The sequence below is a fragment of the Oncorhynchus tshawytscha genome, linkage group LG22, assembly GCF_018296145.1.
Source record: "Oncorhynchus tshawytscha isolate Ot180627B linkage group LG22, Otsh_v2.0, whole genome shotgun sequence".
In the NCBI taxonomy this organism is placed as follows: domain Eukaryota; kingdom Metazoa; phylum Chordata; class Actinopteri; order Salmoniformes; family Salmonidae; genus Oncorhynchus; species Oncorhynchus tshawytscha.
In genome coordinates, this window is record NC_056450.1 from 27277698 (window position 1) to 27301099 (window position 23402).

General features: G+C 47.1%; 1 protein-coding gene across 1 annotated transcript in view; it reads left to right on the forward strand.

Moving 5' to 3' along the window:
• The window catches only part of LOC112222224 (protein bicaudal D homolog 2), a 79903-nt gene extending 57612 nt beyond the window's left edge, over nt 1–22291 (forward strand). Inside the window, exon 10 of the mRNA XM_024384928.2 lies at nt 19118–22291. Within this exon, the coding sequence (XP_024240696.1) occupies nt 19118–19481 (364 nt within the window). The 3' untranslated portion in view covers nt 19482–22291. The remainder of the gene's footprint in view (nt 1–19117) is intronic.
• Nucleotides 22292–23402: the final 1111 nt, after the last annotated feature.

Here is a 23402-nt window from a genome sequence, read left to right on the forward strand (position 1 = left end):
AGCCTGTAATCGAACCCACAACTGCTGATGCTCCAGATACTCAACTAGTCTAAAGAAGGCCAGTTGTATTGCTTCTTTAATCAGAACAACAGTTTTCAGCTCTGCTAACATAATTGGAAAAAGTTGTTCTAATAATCAATTAGCCTTTTAAAATGATAAACTTGGATTAGCTAACACAACGTGCCATTGGAACACAGGAGTGATGGTTGCTGATAATGTGCCTCTGTACGCCTATGTAGATATTCCATTAAAAATGTGTCGTTTCCAGCTACAATAGTCATTTACAACATTAACAATGTCTACACTGTATTTCTGATCATCATCATCATCATATTTCTGAGCAAAAAATTTGCTTTTCTTTCAAAAACAAGGAAAACTCTCAGTGACCCCAAACTTTTGAACGATAGTGTACATGTCATGTATTTAGCATGTTCATGTTTTAAAAAGCTGTTGCCATGAGATTAAATGGAAAGATTGATTGTCCAAAACACCTATAAGTCCCGATCTGGCCATCTGGCCACTTTTAATATGTTAACCTACCAGTAACACCACAGAGACACCATCCCAACACCACACTCACAACAAGGTCAATCTCTGTTTAACAGCACACGCCATATTTACCATATGGTAACGACGTGTCCATAACATGCTTTTAATATCACACAGGTTTAATAGGAGTGGTGTTTTTCTCTGTGAATCTGGGCCAGTGGAGGATGGCCATAAAATGGACACATCTCTAATCTGTATGATAATAATGCTATGATGGAGAAGCAGTGTTTTTGACCAAGTGTATCAGATGAAGGGGCTACGTTAAAACCCCTTGCTGGCTAAGTCTGTTGATTCCCATAAGAAGCAGGCCTAAGGGTTTCCCTTATAATCCCTACCTCAGTCTAGACTGGATTACTACCTCAGATACACTGTACTGCACTACAGTCTCAACATAGACTCAACGTAATCTCACCGTACAGTAGTCTTCCTCCTGAAGAGGTGTGGTGTGTGTGTGTGGGTGTGTGTGTGTGTGTGTGTGTGTGTGTGTGTGTGTGTGGGGGGTTCTATGTTTTTGGGTGGATGGGTGTGACAATGAATATGAGTATCGCTACACATGTGTACAGTATATTCATGTACTGCACATTCTTTTGGTAGTTTTTTTGCCCTGATCTCCTCTCTTCTCCTGCAAACCTCCCTGGACCAGATGGCGACTCTGGGGCAGTCTCTCTCTGTCTTTAAGACTCCCCAGCTTACAGCAAAGCTCATGTCACGCTGTGCTGAAAGTAGAGGAGAGGAGAGAGGAGAGGAGGGCTGCGCCATCCACAGAGAGTGTGTAGTCAGCACCCCTCATCTTTAAAGTAGGGTAATGCTATAACTTCACTTCCAGTCCATTAGCTGGTGTTACTGAGAAAGTCTATATAACTGCAGTAGCTAATCGATTAGCATGGTGGAGAAAACTGTCTTCTCTGTAAATATTAGTTTCTTTTGACATAATGATTTGGTGCAATGCAGGGCCATATGGTCTGATACAGGTGTTAAACCACCCCTCTGGAGACATGAGAGCAATTCAGCTCTCACTGAGCACCTCAGAGGCAGCCATTTAGAAAATAACTGACATTGTGCTTAGAATAGCTATCACCAGAGATACTGTATGTAATGACGAGATGGTCTTGTCTCCATCCTAAGAATGCGAGTCGTTGGCCCAACAGCAGGAAGGCAGGCGGTCTACTTATCGGTCTGCTTATCACCGTATTTTGACGTGGACCCTCTCACTTCACCTCTACCTCTCTGCTGGCACTGAAGAATCAGGGGTTTTGAACCTAGTGGCCGTTAAGAGGTAGTGGCTATTAGTAGCAGAACGAGGGTGTTAGATACTGTATGATACAGAGGGAAAGGGCAGCACCAGAGAGGGGCATGTTAAATGTTTATTTCCCTGGTCTCCATCCTTGTCCTCCTATGCTGTTGTAAGAGACTGAATATGCTGATAACACAACATAACTAAACCAAACATAACATAGCTCAGCTCTGCTCTGGGGGACTCATGAAATTGGCCCTTAGCCTCCCCCTCAGTCTTAACCTTGTATGGTGATTGCTATTAGCCTGGTCTGCGACGGGGCTCCCTTTACACTTGTGTGTATAAGGTAGTAGTTGTGGAATTGTTAGGTTAGATTACTCGTTGGTTATTACTGCATTGTCGGAACTAGAAGCACAAGCATTTCGCTACACTTGCATTAACATCTGCTAACCATGTGTATGTGACAAATAAAATTTGATTTGATTTAGATAGAATTATTGTAAAGTTTTTGTTATTCCCTATATAGTGCACTATAGGCAATAAGGAGCCATTTCGGATGCGGCCTCAGTATGTTCGGGGCTGTGTTCAGCCTGGGTATTGGTGGTGGTGGTGTTCAGGGCTGTGTTCAGCCTGGGTATTGGTGGTGGTGGTGTTCAGGGCTGTGTTCAGCCTGGGTATTGTGGTGGTGGTGGGGCTGGTTCAGGGGTGGTGGTTGTTCAGGGCTGTGTTCAGCCTGGGTATTGGTGGTGGTGGTGTTCAGGGCTGTGTTCAGCCTGGGTATTGGTGGTGGTGTTCAGGGCTGTGTACAGCCAGGGTATTGGTGGTGGTGGTGTTCAGGGCTGTGTTCAGCCTGGGTATTGGTGGTGGTGTTCAGGGCTGTGTTCAGCCAGGGTATTGGTGGTGGTGGTGTTCAGGGCTGTGTACAGCCTGGGTATTGGTGGTGGTGGGGTTCAGGGCTGTGTACAGCCTGGGTATTGGTGGTGGTGGTTCAGGGCTGTTCAGGGCTGTGGTGGTGGGGTTCAGGGCAGCCTGGGTATTGGTGGTGGTGGTGTTCAGGGCTGTGTACAGCCTGGGTATTGGTGGTGGTGGGGTTCAGGGCTGTGTACAGCCTGGGTATTGGTGGTGGTGGGGTTCAGGGCTGTGTACAGCCTGGGTATTGGTGGTGTTGGGGGGTTCAGGGCTGTGTACAGCCTGGGTATTGGTGGTGGTGGTGTTCAGGGCTGTGTACAGCCTGGGTATTGGTGGTGGTGGTGTTCAGGGCTGTGTACAGCCTGGGTATTGGTGGTGGTGGTGTTCAGGGCTGTGTTCAGCCTGGGTATTGGTGGTGGTGGTGTTCAGGGCTGTGTTCAGCCTGGGTATTGGTGGTGGTGGTGTTCAGGGCTGTGTACAACCTGGGTATTGGTGGTGTTCAGGGCTGTGTTCAGCCTGGGTATCGGTGGTGGTGGTGTTCAGGGCTGTGTTCAGCCTGGGTATCGGTGGTGGTAGTGTTCAGGACTGTGTTCAGCCTGGATATCGGTGGTGGTGTTCAGGGCTGTGTACATCCTGGGTATCGGTGGTGGTGTTCAGGGCTGTGTACAGCCTGGGTATCGGTGGTGGGGTTCAGGGCGGTGTACAGCCTGGGTATTGGTGGTGGTGTTCAGGGCTGTGTACAGCCTGGGTATTGGTGGTGATGGTGGTGTTCAGGGCGGTGTACAGCCTGGGTATTGGTGGTGGTGTTCAGGGCTGTGTTCAGCCTGGGTATTGGTGGTGGTGGTGTTCAGGGCTGTGTTCAGCCTGGGTATTGGTGGTGGTGGTGTTCAGGGCTGTGTACAGCCTGGGTATTGGTGGTGGTGGGGTTCAGGGCTGTGTACAGCCTGGGTATTGGTGGTGGTGGGGTTCAGGGCTGTGTACAGCCTGGGTATTGGTGGTGGTGGGGTTCAGGGCTGTGTACAGCCTGGGTATTGGTGGTGGTGGGGTTCAGGGCTGTGTACAGCCTGGGTATTGGTGGTGGTGGTGTTCAGGGCTGTGTACAGCCTGGGAATTGGTGGTGGTGGTGTTCAGGGCTGTGTTCAGCCTGGGAATTGGTGGTGGTGGTGTTCAGGGCTGTGTTCAGCCTGGGTATTGGTGGTGGTGGTGTTCAGGGCTGTGTACAACCTGGGTATCGGTGGTGGTGGTGTTCAGGGCTGTGTTCAGCCTGGGTATCGGTGGTGGTAGTGTTCAGGACTGTGTACAGCCTGGATATTGGTGGTGGCGTTCAGGGCTGTGTTCAGCCTGGATATTGGTGGTGGTGGGGTTCAGGGCTGTGTACAGCCTGGGTATTGGTGGTGGTGGTGTTCAGGGCTGTGTACAACCTGGGTATTGATGGTGTAAGGGGTGGAGGCCTCTTTGAGAAACTTTAAGAGGCAGATGGCCATGACTGACCCACGCCCCCCCGTTTCTTCCCTCCATCTTCACAGCAACACATCCTAGAGGGAGAGAGGGATGCAGGGGTCTTTCATTGTAGCTTCTCTACAGGGACTTGATTTGAGTCTTTCTCATGGAAATTGCATTTTTGACATACTCTGTTGAGTTAAAAGGTAGATTTTGGGATTTCTGAGACTTTCAGTGGACTGCCTCAGTTTGGAGTGTGTGGCCGCAGAGTGAGGGAGTTAGAGTGAGGGAGTTAGAGTGAGGGAGTTAGAGTGAGGGAGTTAGAGTGAGGGAGTTAGAGTGAGGGGGTTAGAGTGAGGGGGTTAGAGTGAGGGGGTTAGAGTGAACAGAGTGAGGGGGTTAGAGTGAGGGGGTTAGAGTGAACAGAGTGAGGGGGTTAGAGTGAACAGAGTGAGGGGGTTAGAGTGAATAAATGTGCAAGTCTTTGTCAGACCCTTTTATATAATGCAAGCTCCCAATGTGTTTGTGCGTGTGTGCACTTGCGCTTTACTCCAGCTGTGGTATCAGTTTACAGTAAGACCCTGGCTCTTACATTCCTAAGACCTGTCTGGACATGCCTGCTCTCAGCAGCCCACAGCACTACACACACACACATGGCAAGACTAATGATCAGACCAGCACCTGCAGTTAAATCATACAAGCACACACTCTCATTCTATACTTAACAAAAAATATAAACGCTACATGTAAAGTGTAGAAAAAAGGAGGAAGGGAAGTGGTGCAAAGATACTGTACACAATAGTAGGTTTTAGTAGACAGAAGGTACTAAGGTACACAATAGTAGGTTTTGGTAGACAGAAGGTACTAAGGTACACAATAGTAGGTTTTAGTAGACAGAAGGTACTAAGGTACACAATAGTAGGTTTTGGTAGACAGAAGGTAGTAGGTTTTAGTAGACAGAAGGTACTAAGGTAGGTTTTAGTAGACAGAAGGTACTAAGGTACACAGTAGTAGGTTTTAGTAGACAGAAGGTAATACACAATAGTAGGTTTTAGTTTTAGACAGAAGGTACTAAGGTACACAATAGTAGGTTTTGGTAGACAGAAGGTACTAAGGTACACAATAGTAGGTGTTGGTAGATACTAAGGTACACAATAGTAGGACAGAAGGTTAAGGTTAGTAGGTTTTGGTAGACAGAAGGTACTAAGGTACACAATAGTAGGTTTTGACAGAAGGTACTAAGGTACACAGTAGACAGAAGGTACTAAGGTACACAATAGTAGGTTTTGGTAGACAGAAGGTACTAAGGTACACAATAGTAGGTTTTGGTAGACAGAAGGTACTAAGGTACACAATAGTAGGTTTTGGTAGACAGAAGGTACTAAGGTACACAGTAGTAGGTTTTAGTAGACAGAAGGTACTAAGGTACACAGTAGTAGGTTTTAGTAGACAGAAGGTACTAAGGTACACAGTATTATGTTTTAGTAGACAGAAGGTACACAGTAGTAGGTTTTAGTAGACAGAAGGTGCTCTTTGGTAAAAGGGACAAATTGATCATCAAAAAAAAGGAGGACCAAGGCACTGTTCATATAATGAAATAAAATGCCTTTATTTGTATGGCATGTTCTGCTGCATGGCCTTCATAAGGGGGTAATCCCTGACGAAGGCCATGCAGCCGAAACGCATCAGCATTTTTATCTTTGTTTCCACTGAACATGCCATACAAATAAAGGCATTTTAATTAGCTACATGTAAAGTGATCCCCAACATTTTCCTTGCATACAAAAAGCACATTTCTCTGAAATGTTGGGCACAAATTTGTTTACATCCCTGTTAGTGAGCCTTTTTCCTTTGCCAAGATAATCCATGCACCTGACAGGTGTGTCATATCAAAAAGCTGATTAAACAGCATGATCATTACACAGCTGCACCTTGTACTGGGGACAATAAAAGGACACTCTAAAATGTGCAGTTTTACAATGCCACAGATGTATCAAGTTTTGAGGGAGTGTGCAATTGGCATGCTGACTGCAGGAATGTCCACCAGAGCTGTTGCCAGAGGATTGAATGTTAATTTCTCTACTCCAATGCCCCTGCCCCCCAAAAATCCATAGATTAGGGCCTAATTTATTTATTTCAATTGACTGATTTCCTCATATGATCTGTAAGTCAGTAAAATATTTTAAATTGTTGCATGTTGCATTTATATTTTTTGTTCAGTATATCTTTGTCTTCCTCTGATTTCCATTTTGTTCTTCATTTCATTGTTGGTTATGTTATCCTTTCTCTCCCCCCTCCTCCCTCCTGTGTCCTCTCTCTCATCTTCCTCCACCATGACCAGTGCTGTTCCCACATAGCCAGAGAACAGCTGAGGGGAGTGTGTGGGTCTGAGTACATAGTCCATGTGATAAACAAATGGGCTGTAGTGCTGTGTGCCTGCACTGCATTTTTCAGTATGGGCATGTTTAGGGCATGTGCACCTGTCTGTGTAGTCCATACCCTCCCTATGAACACCTCGTCATATTTCATTCAGCGCATGTGTGTGGGTGTGGATATGAGTCAATTCCGTGCACATGTGTATACTCTGTGCGCATGTGTGTGTGTGCCGTGAGCCTGTGTGTGTGTTTCGTAACCCCTGGCTTCTATACAGTGCATTGCGAAAGTATTCGGGCCCCCTTGAACTTTGCGACCTTTTGCCACATTTCAGGCTTCAAACATAAAGATATAAAACTGTACTTTTTTGTGAAGAATCAACAAAAAGTGGGACACAATCATGAAGTGGAACGACATTTATTGGATATTTCAAACTTTTTTTAACAAATCAAAAACTGAAAAATTGGGCGTGCAAAATTATTCAGCCCCCTTAAGTTAATACTTTGTAGTGCCACCTTTTGCTGCGATTACAGCTGTAAGTCGCTTGGGGTATGTCTCTATCAGTGTTGCACATCGAGAGACTGAAATTTTTTCCCATTCCTCCTTGCAAAACAGCTCGAGCTCAGTGAGGTTGGATGGAGAGCATTTGTGAACAGCAGTTTTCAGTTCTTTCCACAGATTCTCGATTGGATTCAGGTCTGGACTTTGACTTGGCCATTCTAACACCTGGATATGTTTATTTTTGAACCATTCCATTGTAGATTTTGCTTTATGTTTTGGATCATTGTCTTGTTGGAAGACAAATCTCCGTCCCAGTCTCAGGTCTTTTGCAGACTCCATCAGGTTTTCTTCCAGAATGGTCCTGTATTTGGCTCCATCCATCTTCCCATCAATTTTAACCATCTTCCCTGTCCCTGCTGAAGAAAAGCAGGCCCAAACCATGATGCTGCCACCACCATGTTTGACAGTGGGGATGGTGTGTTCAGGGTGATGAGCTGTGTTGCTTTTACGCCAAACATAACGTTTTGCATTGTTGCCAAAAAGTGACATTTTGGTTTCATCTGACCAGAGCACCTTCTTCCACATGTTTGGTGTGTCTCCCAGGTGGCTTGTGGCAAACTTTAAACAACACTTTTTATGGATATCTTTAAGAAATGGCTTTCTTCTTGCCACTCTTCCATAAAGGCCAGATTTGTGCAATATATGACTGATTGTTGTCCTATGGACAGAGTCTCCCACCTCAGCTGTAGATCTCTGCAGTTCATCCAGAGTGATCATGGGCCTCTTGGCTGCATCTCTGATCAGTCTTCTCCTTGTATGAGCTGAAAGTTTAGAGGGACGGCCAGGTCTTGGTAGATTTGCAGTGGTCTGATACTCCTTCCATTTCAATATTATCGCTTGCACAGTGCTCCTTGGGATGTTTAAAGTTTGGGAAATCTTTTTGTATCCAAATCCGGCTTTAAACTTCTTCACAACAGTATCTCGGACCTGCCTGGTGTGTTCCTTGTTCTTCATGATGCTCTCTGCGCTTTTAACGGACCTCTGAGACTATCACAGTGCAGGTGCATTTATACGGAGACTTGATTACACACAGGTGGATTGTATTTATCATCATTAGTCATTTAGGTCAACATTGGATCATTCAGAGATCCTCACTGAACTTCTGGAGAGAGTTTGCTGCACTGAAAGTAAAGGGGCTGAATAATTTTGCACGCCCAATTTTTCAGTTTTTGATTTGTTAAAAAAGTTTGAAATATCCAATAAATGTCGTTCCACTTCATGATTGTGTCCCACTTGTTGTTGATTCTTCACAAAAAATACAGTTTTATATCTTTATGTTTGAAGGCTGAAATGTGGCAAAAGGTCGCAAAGTTCAAGGGGGCCGAATACTTTCGCAAGGCACTGTAGATCATCTGAGATGTGGAGTCTCTGTTCCTTACTACTCTGAATGTGGAGACTGTTGCTCTACAAAGGGCCAGCCGCCCCCAGACACCCAGGGGCATTGTAGCCCGCCACCCCTCTCTATCAGGCCAAGAAGGGCCCCATTGTAACTCCTCATCCCCAGAATGGAACCCTGTATTTTTTCCCGGGAAAACCCACGCCCTCTTACACCCTCCCCCCAGCATGGCTAGTCCATCTTAAAGGGCACTGCGTCTCCTGGGAGCCCCTCCACCCCCATTCACCATCTCACACTGGGTCAAATTAAACTGCACTGATCCCTATTGTCTGGGTGTGTGTCCCACTGGGAATCAGACTGCAAGCCCACAAGGAGGGGGGCTGCGTGTTTGTGTATATGGGGGAAGAGAGGAGTGCCCATGTGCAGTAACACAACACCTCAACGGGCCAATAGTGAGAGACTCAATAACAAATGAGGTCTTATGTGAACAATAAGAAGAGGCTTTCTGGCATTGCCTGGGGCAATGGTAAGAACCACAACAGACCTCAGCAACATGGTTGACGTGTCGTCGTTTTATAGATTATTATTGACACTTGGAATTGTAGAGGAAAACATTCCAATCCAGCAAATCGAACTTGCAGTGTTTTTTGTCGCACGGTTTAGATTCAGACTAACCTGGAATTCCTTTGATTGAATCCAGTGCCAGGGAGTGTTCTAATTGCAGGATGTGTGGGGACCTGCGGGCAGGATTGAGGGAGTGCTTTGAGATGCCATTTCGTTGGTGCCAATGTGAGTTAGGCTAAAGGACAGCTGGGGTGGAAGGTAGGATGCAGATATCTCTGCAGTGGTGTGGCTAACATCATTAATGGGGAATGTCAATGTCATCGCAGATAGCCGCGACAGCAGCATTGAAATGGGACTGGGAGCGAGAGAAAAGGGAGAGAAAAAAGTGACTGCAGGTAGCGAGCATAGGGGAGTTTGATAGAAGGCTAGAGAAAGGCAGGGGGAGGGAGAGAAGAGGAAATAAGAGAAAGGATGAAGGAAGGATGATACATTAAGGAGGGGATGACAGAGAGATGATGGAGAGATTTAATATGAGGATGCAGGGAAAGGAGAGAGAGGGTAAAAATGGCATAATGAGTAATAATGAGAGAGAAGGGGTTGAGCAGATTAGAGACTATATGATTATATGAACCCCTGCCTCTACATTCCGGGCAGCATGACCTAGTTTTTCACACCTGCCTGGCTCTAACACACTCACATCCACACACACCAGATCAATACGGTATAGAAAGGGTAGAATTAGCATCACAGCACAGTGAGACTAAAGAAGAGATAGAAAGAACGAGGGAGAGAGCTTCTAAAGCCATGACATCATTTTTTGGAATTTTCCAGGCTGTTTAAAGGCACAGTCAACTTAGTGTATGTAAACTTCTGACCCACTGGAATTGTTATACAGTGAATTGTAAGTGAAATAATCTGACTGTAAACAATTGTTGGAAAAATTACTTTTGTCATGCACAAATTAGATGTCCTAACCGACTTGCCAAAACTATAGTTTGTGGAGTGGTTGAAAAACTAGTTTTACTGACTCCAACCTAAGTGTATGTAAACTTCCGACTTCAACTGTATCTCTTCCAGTCTTGCACCTCTCCATCCCTTGCACCTCTCTCGTTTTCCCCCTCTCCCTTCTTCTTCTCTCTCTCCCTTAGCCCATTCCTGAGGTGATGCAGGAGGGACATTTCCTCCTTTGTGCGTGATCTATTATTAACTCGCTCTGTGCTCAGACTCCTCATATTGTCATGCAGACAGACAAACTGAGGCACACGGTAGAGCTGCATTCAGAATGAATGTTAATCACAACCACAGAGTTTTTAGTCCTCATCAGCATAGACCACATGAAAACCGGGGACACATTCAAATGGGCTGTATGTTAGGCTAATAAACTCTGCATATATTACCATACTGTGTTTGGATATTAGCAGCACAAAGTGAGTCATGTGTAGCTGGGCCTTGAGATGAACAGTGTACCGTTTAGTGAAGGGGGGCTGTGAATGGTAAATACATCTCTACATTCTCTATTGTCTCAGTGCAACACTTAGATGAGGTCTTGTGGGGGTGAAATGAGATCCTGTTGTTCTTACAAGATGATGACAGTTTAGGTGCTTGGGGAAATGGAGAGATAGTCTGGTAAAATGACAGTACCGTAGACTTCAAGGTTCAGGTAGACACCTTAATGGCTCTATCTGGTGGTGAAGATAGGCCCTGGGGAGGTTGGTCAAGGCGAATATAGGTCAAAACGTGTTTCTTGCATTGGTATTCAGAGGGCTCAAAGGGAAGTGAAATCTTTCAGATATGGCCACAGACAATATGAATAGTCTGAATGGACTATATGACTATTTGACTGTATGGTTTACTACCCACGGTAGTGAACCCTACAGACCAAAGTCACTGCGACACTGTACCTTTGGCTGTTTACAGTGCAGGTTGCTACTGCCACCTACTGGATGGCCAATGAAAATGTCTCAATTATCTTCTCTGGTGTTCAAGTTCAAAGACTGGAATATCACTTACTTTGGAGACAAATGCCTGATTCTAATGTGATCTTGCTCTCTCTCTATCCCTCCCTCTCCCTCTCTCTCTCTCCTCCCATCCCTCTCTCTCCCTATCCCTCTCTCTCACTCTCTATCTCTCCTCCCATCCCCCTCTCTCCCTATCTCTCCTCCCATCCCCCTCTCTCCCTATCTTTCCTCCCATCCCTCTCTCTCCCTATCCCTCTCTCTCCCTATCCCTCTCTCTCTCCCTCTCCTCCCATCCCTCTCTCTCTCCCTATTCCTCTCCCTCTCTATCTCTCCCCCATCCCTCTCTCTCTATCCCTCTCTCCCTATCACTCTCTCTCTCCCTCTGTCCCTCTCTCTCTCCCTATCCTCCCATCCCTCTCTCTCCTCCCATCCCTCTCTCCCTCTCTCTCTCTCCCTCTCTCTCTCTCCTCCCATCCCTCTCTCTCTCTCTCTATCCCTCTCCCTCTCTCTCTATCCCTCTCCCTCTCTCTCTATCCCTCTCCCTATCTCTCTCTCTATCCCTCTCCCTCTCCCTCTCTCTCTATCCCTCTCCCTCTCTCTCTATCCCTCTCCCTATCTCTCTCTCTCTCCTCCCATCCCTCTCTATATCCCTCTCTGTCTCCCATCTTGCTCTCTCTCTCTCCCTATCCCACTCTCTCTCTCTCTCTCTCTCTATCCCTCTCCCTCTTTCTTTCTCTCTCTCTTGCAGTGCATGCTGAGAGTTTTGGGGAGTTTGAGTGTTTGGTGTGGAGGACTCTGTCCTAACTAACTTTCTTGTTTCTTTTCTTGGTCTTTTCTTTCAATTGTATTTTCTATGGTGGAGGGTTAATGCACTATTTGTTTTAGCGGTATCCACAGTTTTTTCAAAGTTAGGTTGGAAGAGGACAGAGTAAGTTTCCTGGGGTTTGGAAGGTGTGGTGTGTGCGATGGCTTCTCAGCCTAGTGCGGAGGAGGAGACGCTGTCGATACTGCATGGATTCAGGTGTGTTCCTGAGAATGGAGATAAAGTGGAGGAGGTTTTGCTTGCAGTCGGTGAACAGGTAGAAGCTGAACTTATACATTCTGCTTCTAGAATGAACAAAGCTGTGGTTGTTTTCATGAAAAGAGCAGACTTGGTTAGTAGGCTAATTGAAAGTGGAATATTTGTAAGTGGTGTGTTGGTGCCAACTTCACCTCTCTCTACCCCTTCGACAAGAGTGGTAGCTGAAAATGTGCCTCCATTTATTACGGATGATCAAATCAGGAAAGAGCAGAGTCAGTTTGGTAAGTTTGCTAGCAGTTTTCCTGTCGGCAGGTTTTCAGGCAGATGCCGTTAAACACGTTGTTTCGTTCCGGAGGCCAAGTGTTTATGTTTCTGAATAACAATGAGCAACAGCTAAATGTGCATTATAAAGTGAGGCACGGGGAGGGGCTCTATGCAGGGTTTTCCAGCACAGATAGTCTATGTGTTTTGAGTGTGGGGATTTGGGGCATAAGAGCTTTGCGTGCCCACATAAAGCCTGTAGACAAGGTGAGGGTACAAGCACCAGTGGGAGAAATTGAAGTCAATGTGCAGGGGGTAATGAGATGCAGACAGCAGAGGCTGGGTATAGTCATGCCAGGGATGGTGGTGTAGATGAATCTGGGCCTAGTCAGGCTAGAGATGGTGGGGTAGCTGAAGCTGGGTCTAGCCATGCTAAGGATGGTGGAATAGCTGAAGTTGGGTCTAGCCATGCTATGGATGGTGGGATAGCTGAGGCTGGGTCTAGCCATGCTATGGATGGTGGGATAGCTGAAGCTGGGTCTAGCCATGCTATGGATGGTGGGATAGCTGAAGTTGGGTCTAGCCATGCTATGGATGGTGGGATAGCTGAGGCTGGGTCTAGCCATGCTATGGATGGTGGGATAGCTGAGGCTGGGTCTAGCCATGCTATGGATGGTGGGATAGCTGAAGCTGGGTCTAGCCATGCTATGGATGGTGGGATAGCTGAAGCTGGGTCTAGCCATGCTATGGATGGTGGGATAGCTGAAACTGGGTCTAGCCATGCTATGGATGGTGGGATAGCTGAAGCTGGGTCTAGCCATGCTATGGATTGTGGGATAGCTGAAGCTGGGTCTGGCCATGCTATGGATGGTGGGGTAGCGGAGGCTGGGTCTAGTCAGGCTAAAGATGGTGGGGTAGCTGAGGCTGGGTCTAGTCAGGCTAGAGATGGTGGGGTAGCTGAGGCTGGGTCTAGTCAGGCTAAAGATGGTGGGGTAGCGGAGGCTGGGTCTAGTCAGGCTGTGGATGGTGGGGTAGTGGAGGCTGGGTCTAGTCAGGCTAAAGATGGTGGGGTAGCTGAGGCTGGGTCTAGTCAGGCTAAAGATGGTGGGGTAGCTGAGGCTGGGTCTAGTCAGGCTAGAGATGGTAGAGTAGTGGAGACTGGGTCTAGTCATGCTATGGATGGTGGGGTAGTGGAGGCTGGGTCTAGTCAGGCTAAAGATGGTGGGGTAGCTGAGACTGGGTCTAGTCATGCTATGGATGGTGGGGTAGTGGAGGCTGGGTCTAGTCAGGCTAAAGATGGTGGGGTAGCTGAGGCTGGGTCTAGTCATGCTATGGATGGTGGGGTAGTGGAGACTGGGTCTAGTCATGCTATGGATGGTGGGGTAGTGGAGACTGGGTCTAGTCATGCTATGGATGGTGGGGTAGTGGAGACTGGGTCTAGTCAGGCTAGAGATGGTGGGGTAGTGGAGACTGGGTCTAGTCATGCTAGAGATGATGGTGTAGATGAGACTGGGTCTAGTCATGCTATGGATGGTGGGGTAGTAGAGACTGGGTCTAGTCAGGCTAGAGATGGTGGGGTAGTGGAGACTGGGTCTAGTCATGCTAGAGATGATGGTGTAGATGAGACTGGGTCTAGTCATGCTATGGATGGTGGTGTAGTGGAGGCTGGGTCTAGTCATGCTAGAGATGGTGGGGTAGATGAGGCTGGGTCTAGTCATGCTAGAGATGGTGGTGTAGATGAGGCTGGGTCTAGTCATGCTAGAGATGGTGGGGTAGTGGAGACTGGGTCTAGTCATGCTAGAGATGGTGGTGTAGATGAGGCTGGGTCTAGTCATGCTAGAGATGGTGGTGTAGATGAGGCTGGGTCTAGTCATGCTAGAGATGGTGGGGTAGTGGAGGCTGGGTCTAGTCATGCTATGGAGGGTGGTGTAGATGATGCTGGGCCTAGACATGCTATGGAGGGTGGTGTAGATGAGGCTGGGTCTAGTCATGCAATGGAGGGTGGTGTATATGAGGCTGGGCCTAGACATGCTATGGAGGGTGGTGTAGATGATGCTGGGCCTAGACATGCTATGGAGGGTTGTGTAGATGAGACTGGGTCTAGTCATGCTATGGAGGGTGGTGTAGATGATGCTGGGCCTAGACATGCTATGGAGGGTGGTGTAGATGAGGCTGGGTCTAGTCATGGTATGGATGGTGGTGTATATGAGGCTGGGCCTAGACATGCTATGGAGGGTGGTGTAGATGAGGCTGGGTCTAGTCATGCTATGGAGGGTGATGTATATGAGGCTGGGCCTAGACATGCTATGGAGTGTGGTGTAGATGAGGCCGGATCTAGTCATGTTATTCTAGTGGATGAGGAGAGTTCAGTGGGGAAGTGTAAGAGACTAGGGGGGAGGAAGAGGGTGTCAAGCGGAAAAGGGGTGTGGTTAAAGGCACCATGGAACCTTTGCCTGTTGCTGTGGGGGTGGAGGCCCTGACCAGAGAGGAAGGGCAGGTGGTCAGGATGGGAGATGATGGAGATGAGGAGGAAAGTGAGTCTGAGGATGAGGAGTTATTTTTTCAGACTCTTCTTCAATGGGCCCGGAGCTGACATCCAGTCAAGCAGAGGGGTCAAAGTACACGTTGAGAGAACTGACAAGGTTCCTGAATGAGACCAAGGGGAAAAAAGTTCATCTTAAGGCTTTTTTTTCTAATCCGAGAAAGTTTGTAAGATCAGTACAACATGCTATGAAAAATGAGGGGCATGGTGTCCTCTCACCCAGGAAACGGTTTAGGTTGAGGAAGTGGGTCACAACAGTGCGTAAAGGTTTACCTTCAGACACTGTTTAGATGTATTGTATCTTTCTGACACTGGGGCTTTTTGAGCTTTGCTATTGGTCTCTTTCTCTGCTGGCTTTTCTCCCACTTCTTATGGAGACTTAATATAAATGGTGCCAGAGATGAGGGGAAGAGGAGTGTGTTGGGTGAATATGTAAAACAAAAAAAAAGTACAGGTGTTGTTTCTGCAGGAGACACATGGTGATGTGTTGAATGAAGTCGATTGGGAGCTCTGGTGGAAAGGGGCAAGTGTGTTGAGCCATGGGACAAATTTTAGTGCAGGTGTGGCAGTCTTTTTTGCACCTGGGCTGTCTGTAAAAATTTGCTCCTCAAAGGAGGTGTGTAAAGCTGCTTGTTGTAAAAGCAGAAATTAACAACATGGGTTTTGTCTGTATAAATGTGTATGCGCCTAATAGAGGGAGAGAGAGAGGGGTTCTATTTGGGTGTCTTAGACAGGAACTCTCACAGGTAGCGCCTGAGGAGACGCTGGTGGTCGGAGGGACTGGAACTATACAATGAATTTTTACAAAAGACAGAAATGGGGAAGAGCCTCATTCAGTGTCAATGGGAGTGTTAAGGGACATCATTCATCAGTTCGACCTAGTGGATGTTTGGAGAACTAAACATCCCAACACAAGACAGTATACATGGGTGAAGGTTTTTGGGGCTAGGGTGAGTGCAGACCGACTTGATTGGTTTTACATGTCTAGGAATCGGAGCAATAGGCTGCGGGGCGCTACCATTCTACCAGTGGGGTTTTCAGATCACCACATAACCATGGCTCTGCTGTCTATTTCACCAGGGCCCCAGCAGGCATCCTATTGGAAGTTCAATATAAAGCTCTTACAAGATGCCAATTTTTGCTCAGGTTTCCAGACCTTTTGGGAAAGGTGGGGGCAGCGAAGAGAGGAGTATGAGTCTCTGAGTCAATGGTGGGATGTGGGGAAAGTCCAAATTCGGCTTTTCTGTCAACAGTATACAGCTCTCTCATCCTCAGAGGCTAGGAGAGTATTGGGGGAACTAGAGTGTAGTATTAGTGAGCTGGTGGGGCAAGGCAATGTAGGCCTCCAGGCTAATTTAGCTGTGAATTACGTAGGGACCTGTAGTTTTTTCCAGGTGAAAGCAAAGGGAGCACTTGTAAGAGCTAGGTTCTCCATGCTCAAGGAGATGGATGCTCCCAGCTCCTTCTTCTTTGGTTTGGAAAGACAGAGCTGTGAAGCCAAGGATAAGCATTTTCTACGGCTGTCTGATGGGCGGGTGACCTCTGTGGTGGGAGAGATGCGGGAGTGTGTGATCCTATGTGTGCTCAGGTCTTGTTCGCAGGACTCCCTAAGCTCTCTCTGGCACAGAGGGATAAAATGGACATTCCTCTGTTGTCCCATGAACTGGCAGAGGCCGTAACCCAGATGTCCCCTGGTCGTGCACCGGGGGTCGATGGACTCCCAGTGGAGTTTTATAAAAGATTCTGGGGAATAATTGGACAGGACTTATTTTGCGTGTTGTGTGAATGGGTCGGGGTAGGAGAGTTGCCGATGCGCTGCCTTCGGGCGGCTCTGACTCTCCTGCCCAAAAAGGGGACTTGTGTGAACTGAAGAACTGGAGGCCTGTGGCATTACTCTGTGCGGACTACAAGATATTTGCCAAGGTCATCTCTAACAGACTGAGGTCCCATTTGGACTCGATAGTACATAAGGACCAAACATATTGTGTACCGGGACGCTCAATCACGGACAACTTGTTCTTAGTCAGGGACATGTTGGACTTGTCGAGAGGTTCTAATGTGAACTTTGAACTGGTCTCTTTAGATCAAGAGTGGACCATGTATTTTGATAGAGTGGACCATGAGTATCTGTTTAATGTGATGTTTGGGAAGAGTTTTTTTGACCTGTGTGAAGCTGTTGTATGCTCGGACGTCATGTATGGTTAAGGTGGGAGGGGGGCTCAGTAGGCCAGTCTGGGTGAGACGGGGCATTAGACAAGGATGCCCTCTATCTGGGCAGTTATACACACTAGCCATTGAGACTTTTTGGGACTGCTATGCAGGAGACTGCAGAGAGTGTGCTGGACAGGCATGGATGTGGTGGCAGGCATAGCAGTGTCAGCATATGCAGATGATGGTCAGGATAGGCAGGCACTAGAGACCAGTCTGAAGGTGTACGAGGGAGCTTCTTCAGCTAAGGTGAACTGGGGCAAGAGCAAAGCTCTGTTATGTGGAGCATGGGGGGATAGGGCTCCTCTGCTTCCAGGGGGTTTGCAGTGGGGTTGTGAAGGGCTTAAAGTGTTGGGGGTGTACCTGGGCTCGGAGAGGTGGGTCAGGAAGAACTGGGAGGGGCTGTCACAGGCAGTGGTGTCAAGACTGGCCAGGTGGAGGTGGCTCCTGTCCAAAGTGTCATATAGAGGGAGGGTGCTGATAATCAACAACCTGGTGGCATCTTCCCTGTGGTATAAACTGGCTGTCCCCAATCCCCCTACTCGCAGACCAGCAACGCAAGCTGGTGGACTTCTTCTGGTCGGACCATCACTGGCTGAAGGCAGCAGTGTTGTACATGACCGTCCACGAAGGAGGACAGGGCCTGGTGGAACTGGAGAGCAGGATGGCTGCTTTCCGCTTTCCGGTCACCGGCAGCTGTTCCTCATGAAGTTGGAGAGGCTGAGTACAGCAGGTATCTCAGATTTTTACTCTGCAGTGCTGAGGGCCTGGCAGCTGCTAAGGCCCATACGAGAAGGGAGTGTGAAGCCTGGGCTGTGGGTGTGGGAGGAGCCTATCTTCAACAACCCAGCCATCCCTTTGAAATAGGTTCAGTCGGCCACCCTGCAGAGGCAACTGGTGGCAGGGGGTTTACAAAGGCTGGGTGACCTGAGACTGCTGGGAGAGGAGGGGTGGAAAACCCCTGAAGTCTTGGCACAACAAACAGGAATAATGTCTCTTAGGCTGCTGGAGAGATTCCTGGAGGAGGTCCAGGAGGCATTGTCTGAGCCGGTAAGGGGGGTGTTTGAGCGGCCGAAGGGGGAGCGGCCACCAATGTTTTCGCAACTGCAGGTGACGGCAGAGAATGGAGACTGGCAATGGGGTCTGGAGGACTTGTTAGATTTTACACTCTGAGCCTGGGGGAGTTTGAGGATGTGGGAGTTAAAGCCCTCTACAACCTCTGCATTAAGGTGAGGAACATTAGGAGCCTGGGGGAGTTTGAGGATGTGGGAGGTAAAGCCCTCTACAACCTCTGCATTAAGGTGAGGAACATTAGGAGCCTGGGGGAGTTTGAGGATGTGGGAGTTAAAGCCCTCTACAACCTCTGCATTAAGGTGAGGAACATTATGAGCCTGGGGGAGTTTGAGGATGTGGGAGTTAAAGCCCTCTACAACCTCTGTGTTAAGGTGAGGAACATTAGGAGCCTGAGGGAGTTTGAGGATGTGGACGTTAAAGCCCTCCTCAACCTCTGCGTTAAGGTTAGGAACATTAGGAGCCTAACAGGAGTGAAGGCACATCAGTGGCAGGCGATATGTGGGGTAGAGAGTATGGTGGGTTTTAGGTGGAGGGGGCTCTACAAACCCCCAGTACCAAAGAGGTCAGTGGACCTCCAGTGGAGGGTTCTTCATGGAGCCCTGGCCACTAACAGCTGGTTGGTACGGGCTGAACCGGGAGTCGGACAGGGGTGTCCTTTCTGTGTAATGAAAGAAACTGTGTTTGTCTGTATAGCTGGGGAAGATGTTTTGGCTATACGGTTGTAGAAGTGGGTATTGTTTTGGGTATTGTGATGTTGGTTTGTATCATGTGGTAGATGGAAAGGTGAGTATGGTACATGTATGCAGTACAGGATATATTTAGATGTTTTATTTTTAAGGGGGTGTGAGTTTTTAAAAATGAAATGAGTTTCAGTAAAGAAAGACAAAGTCAAGCCTCCCTCCCTCCCTCCCTCCCTCCCTCCCTCCCTCCCTCCCTCCCTCCCTCCCTCCCTCCCTCCCTCCCTCCCTCCCTCCCTCCCCCTCCCTCCCTCCCTCCCTCCCTCCCTCCCTCCCTCCCTCCCTCCCTCCCTCCGTCTCTCTCTCTCATTATTTCTGTATCTCTCTCTCTCCCTCCTTCTCTGCTGTAGCTGTGATGAGTATGTGACTCAGCTGGATGAGATGCAAAGACAGCTGTCTGCGGCGGAGGATGAGAAGAAGACCCTGAACTCCCTGCTCCGTATGGCCATCCAGCAGAAGCTGGCCCTGACCCAGCGCCTGGAGGACCTGGAGTTTGACACCGAGCAGACCCGCCGCGGAGGCAAACCAAAAGCCAAAACCACTAACGGCAGAACAACTAACGGGCAGACCAACGCCGCCAACAACCCACGCATAAGTCACGGCCTCACCTGTGCCGGGATCGGCCGCCCCAACGAGCTCAACGCCATGCCCAACTGCATCCGTGGAGGCCCTGTGGTCTTCTGCAGCGAGAAGTACAAGATCTACTGCGACTGAAGCGGCTGCGTTTGTCAGCACGGGACTGCTGTGTACAGAGGGGAGGAGCCCGAGGCGCTCCCCTGCATTAATGTTAAAGAGCCCCACTATGCTCGCTTAGCTCCCTGCCTGCCCAGCCTGTAGCCTCATAGGGCCTGGTGTGTGTCTAACCTACAGTACATAAGTATGCCCATGGCCACGTATGGCCACTCACGTCTGCTAGTGTAAACATTTAGGGGAATGCAGATGTGCATGTACAGTACGCACTAGAAGTTTGGGACTGTTGTAGACATAATGTATGGCATGTGGATAGGGTCTCAACCGGCTGCCGGTAGGCTTCTGTGGATATTATGGGGTGCTGCACTTATGATGATGTTAAAGGTGGCAGCATTTGTGCTTAGTGTGTTCTGAACCCCCTGAGTGTGTTGCCTGGTAACTGTAATGTACTTAGGGGGTGGGGACTTGGGAAGAGGGTGTCACTTTAAGGGGTCATGTGACTGAAGCTGACATCCTCTCCTTGTGTTGCTCGTCTGTTGGCGTTGGTGCTCCTTCGATAAAGCCTCCCATCCTCCTCTCTCCTGGCCCCCCAGGACTGAGCCAGCCCAGCAACCCGCTGACCAATCAGGTCACTCTTTAATGTTTACATAAACAAATGAAACAAAACAATATGCAAACTCCCCATGCTGTTGCTTAGGGGAGTCCAGTGTGATTTGCTGGGTTTTCTAACTAAATTTCAAAACTCTCAAAGCGGGTTGGCTGATGATTAGTGATGTCGGAGGTGGGTGGTAAAGGAGCACCTAAGACCACAGCTGTTTAATTTCAGGATTCATTCAGATCAATCGCATGGCATTGCAGCTGAGAATGCTACTGAGCTTTTAACTGTTTTTCTATGTAAAAAGGTGTGTGGCACAGCACAAGCTATGTACTACAGGGCTCTACATTTTAGCCAGAGCAGTTATTTAATGTCTGCTGAAAGAAATGGAGGGCTATTCCATGTGACCCAGTATATGTCATATTGGTGTTCTTTCAGAGCCATATTACTAGAGAGCGAAAGCAAGACGAAACGATCTCTACACCTAAATTAAGTGCACTTCAGAATAGGTGCCTCAGGTTCTAACTTCTATTAGAAAAGGATAAAATAACTGTGAACAGATACAATATAGTTTTGATTGATGGTGATTTTTGTAACATCAGTAAAGATCCTAAAAAAGCACAAAAATCAATGGCACCCAGATCCGGATCATAATTCTGCAAACAAAACCGACAACCTTCAGCAAAGTGCCTGTTGACCCAAGCACTTGATATCAACTATATCTATCTATCGATGTAAAGCCCCGTCTTTGTGTCTATCACCCTAATGCTCATCTCTCCCTCTATCTCCTTTCCTTCTCTTTTTGGAGGCCCCTTTGAGCTCTCAAATGAACTATGTGTGGTTATGTGGCTGAAAACTCTGTCCTCCTCCTCATGACTCTAACCTGTGTCTCGTCACTTGGTTGTCATGACAACCCCTCTCTCTCTCTTTTAGATTGTCAGCAGCTTGCTCGCCCTGAAACGCCACTCCCCCTTTAAGTAGAGAGGGGGATTTGTGGGGGGGGGGAAACTCTGAATATCATCAGGTAACGTCCTCACGCGTATGCGTGTTCTGAACCCTGCGTGTGTCTGTGTGTATGAGTGTGTGTCTGTTTGTGTGTGTGTCTGTGAGAGTGATCTCAGCTCCGGCACTGTGTGTATGTATGTTGTTTTCTGAAAATATTATAAATGGAGGGTCGTTCATTTCTGAGATGCTGTTTGTATGCAAGAGGACAAACCAATATACTGTCTTCATTATCCCCCAAAAAGCTTTAAACCTTGCAAGCTTGTGCCAGGCAGATAAAAAAAATGTGGGGCTTGTGTTGGATTTATCTATGTTTTACATAACCACACATTGTTAGCTTTATGATGCTAAAAGCAGGGTTGATGCCAGGAAATCCTTGAAGATTCATCAAATTATGCTTTTTCTACCAGTAACATATAAAAAAACTATATATTCTTAATGATATGATTGTAATCAGGTTAGAATCTTCTAGGATCCTCCTAGGCCCCCTCTCTCTGGAATAGAGAGGGAGAGCTGTCGTTCCTCAGAACGAGGGACATCCCCAACCCTGCTTGAGTTGAGTATGTGCTGTGCTGTCCTACGAGGCCTTTAGACACACAACACAGTATGGAGACTGTGTTCACATCATTCAAACACCTCCACTGAGTGAAAATCACTCTTCGGTTATTGTTCCACTTCAGTGACAGCGATAGATTCACTCTTTGTTTATATCAGTTTGCGCTGTGTAGAGACTAGGAGAGAACAGAGGACTAATAATAGTGTTTAAACGATGCTGATCATGAATTTGATACTGTGTTTGGAGACATGGGTTCCAGGGTTATTTGAGGTGCTCTAAACCCTTGGTGATTTAAAAAAAATGATACATGTTTTTGTTTAACTACTTTGTCTCTAACTGTGGAATCTTACCAGTGGACATTGATTCAAATTAGTTGACCCTCTATCCCCCTTTCCTTGTTTCGGCTCTAAGGATTCACTGAGCAATAGATAGATTTAATAATCCAGGATGTGATTGTGGCTAGAGAGACCCCCCCAGTTCTCTTGGTCTAGTTTGAGATCAATGTCCGTTTATCTGGTGTCATCAATAGAATGCCACCAGAATAAACTCCTCCTACCTCTGTCTGCAGGCTCTGCCCACATCAATGTTGAGTTCTCTCACACGCTCTTAATTCGATTTTTGATTGGTTGAGAGCCTGCATGCAACAAATAAAAACATGCCCGTTCTCATTAACCTGCATGCCATTTGGGAAAAGCCCTCCTATGACTGACCTGGTTCTGGGGGGTGTCAAAGGTCATAGTACTTGTGAGGTCATCGGCTTCTCGCACTTGCTGGTCTTCCTCAGGCAATAGTGCTTTTACATCAGCTCCTCTAGAACATATTGACATGATGTTGATATGTCAGAGTCTGCTTCAAAACAACTAACCCAGTTTGCACCTACCTGTAGTTAGTAGCAACTATAACTAACTGGGGCTTCGGCATTCATCTTTTTAGTCTTTCTTATTTCGTGTTTTTTAGATTCAGACCAAGTGACATCATTTCTATGTTTCTTCATTTTGTATTAATTTAATTCCAAGTCTAAATTGACCAATTCAAAAAAGCTAGCCCTAGAGGCCAAAATTGTAAAACCCGACCAAACAAAATCTCTTATGAATATGAAATATTCCTCCAAGTTGCCCTTTAACTCACTATATAGCATGATCTATATGTCCTCTGTAGCCTCTATAACCTATATGACCTCTAACCTCTATGTCCTATGTGTGGGAATGAAAAGGTATTTCACATTTCCCAGTGCTGCTGCCGGAAGACGATGCTCACAAGTACAGTGAACTCTGCCCTCCTAGTAAAATGATGATCAGAGTTTGTGATTATTTGAGTTATCCCTCCCATGAGAAGCCAGGGGAGTCGGGGTCTTTCCTCAATGTAAATCAACAAACCGTTTTGTCTGGTTTGATCTTTTTATTTTTTTATATATATTTTTTTCTTTAACCTGTGCACTTTTATTATAGTATTATAACTTTATATTATTAACCTAGGAAAGGTTTAGTGCTATGGTTTGTGAGTTATTTAGTCAAGTATACACATATATGAATAGGAATATATTTCCTCCTATATGTTGTCTCTTTGTATCATCCATAGAGACCATTTACTCTCCTAAAGCCACACCGCAAACCACAGTCCTACTGTTAAGATTCTGAGAATTTGTCCAACTGAATAAGCATCCTTTTATTGTTATGTCTCATATTATTATTATGCTGTTGGTTTGATTTTATGTTTGTTCTGCTGCCATGTTCTAAACAAAATCCAGGGTGAGCAAATTCTGGGGTTTTCACGTATTTATTATTCCTAGGAA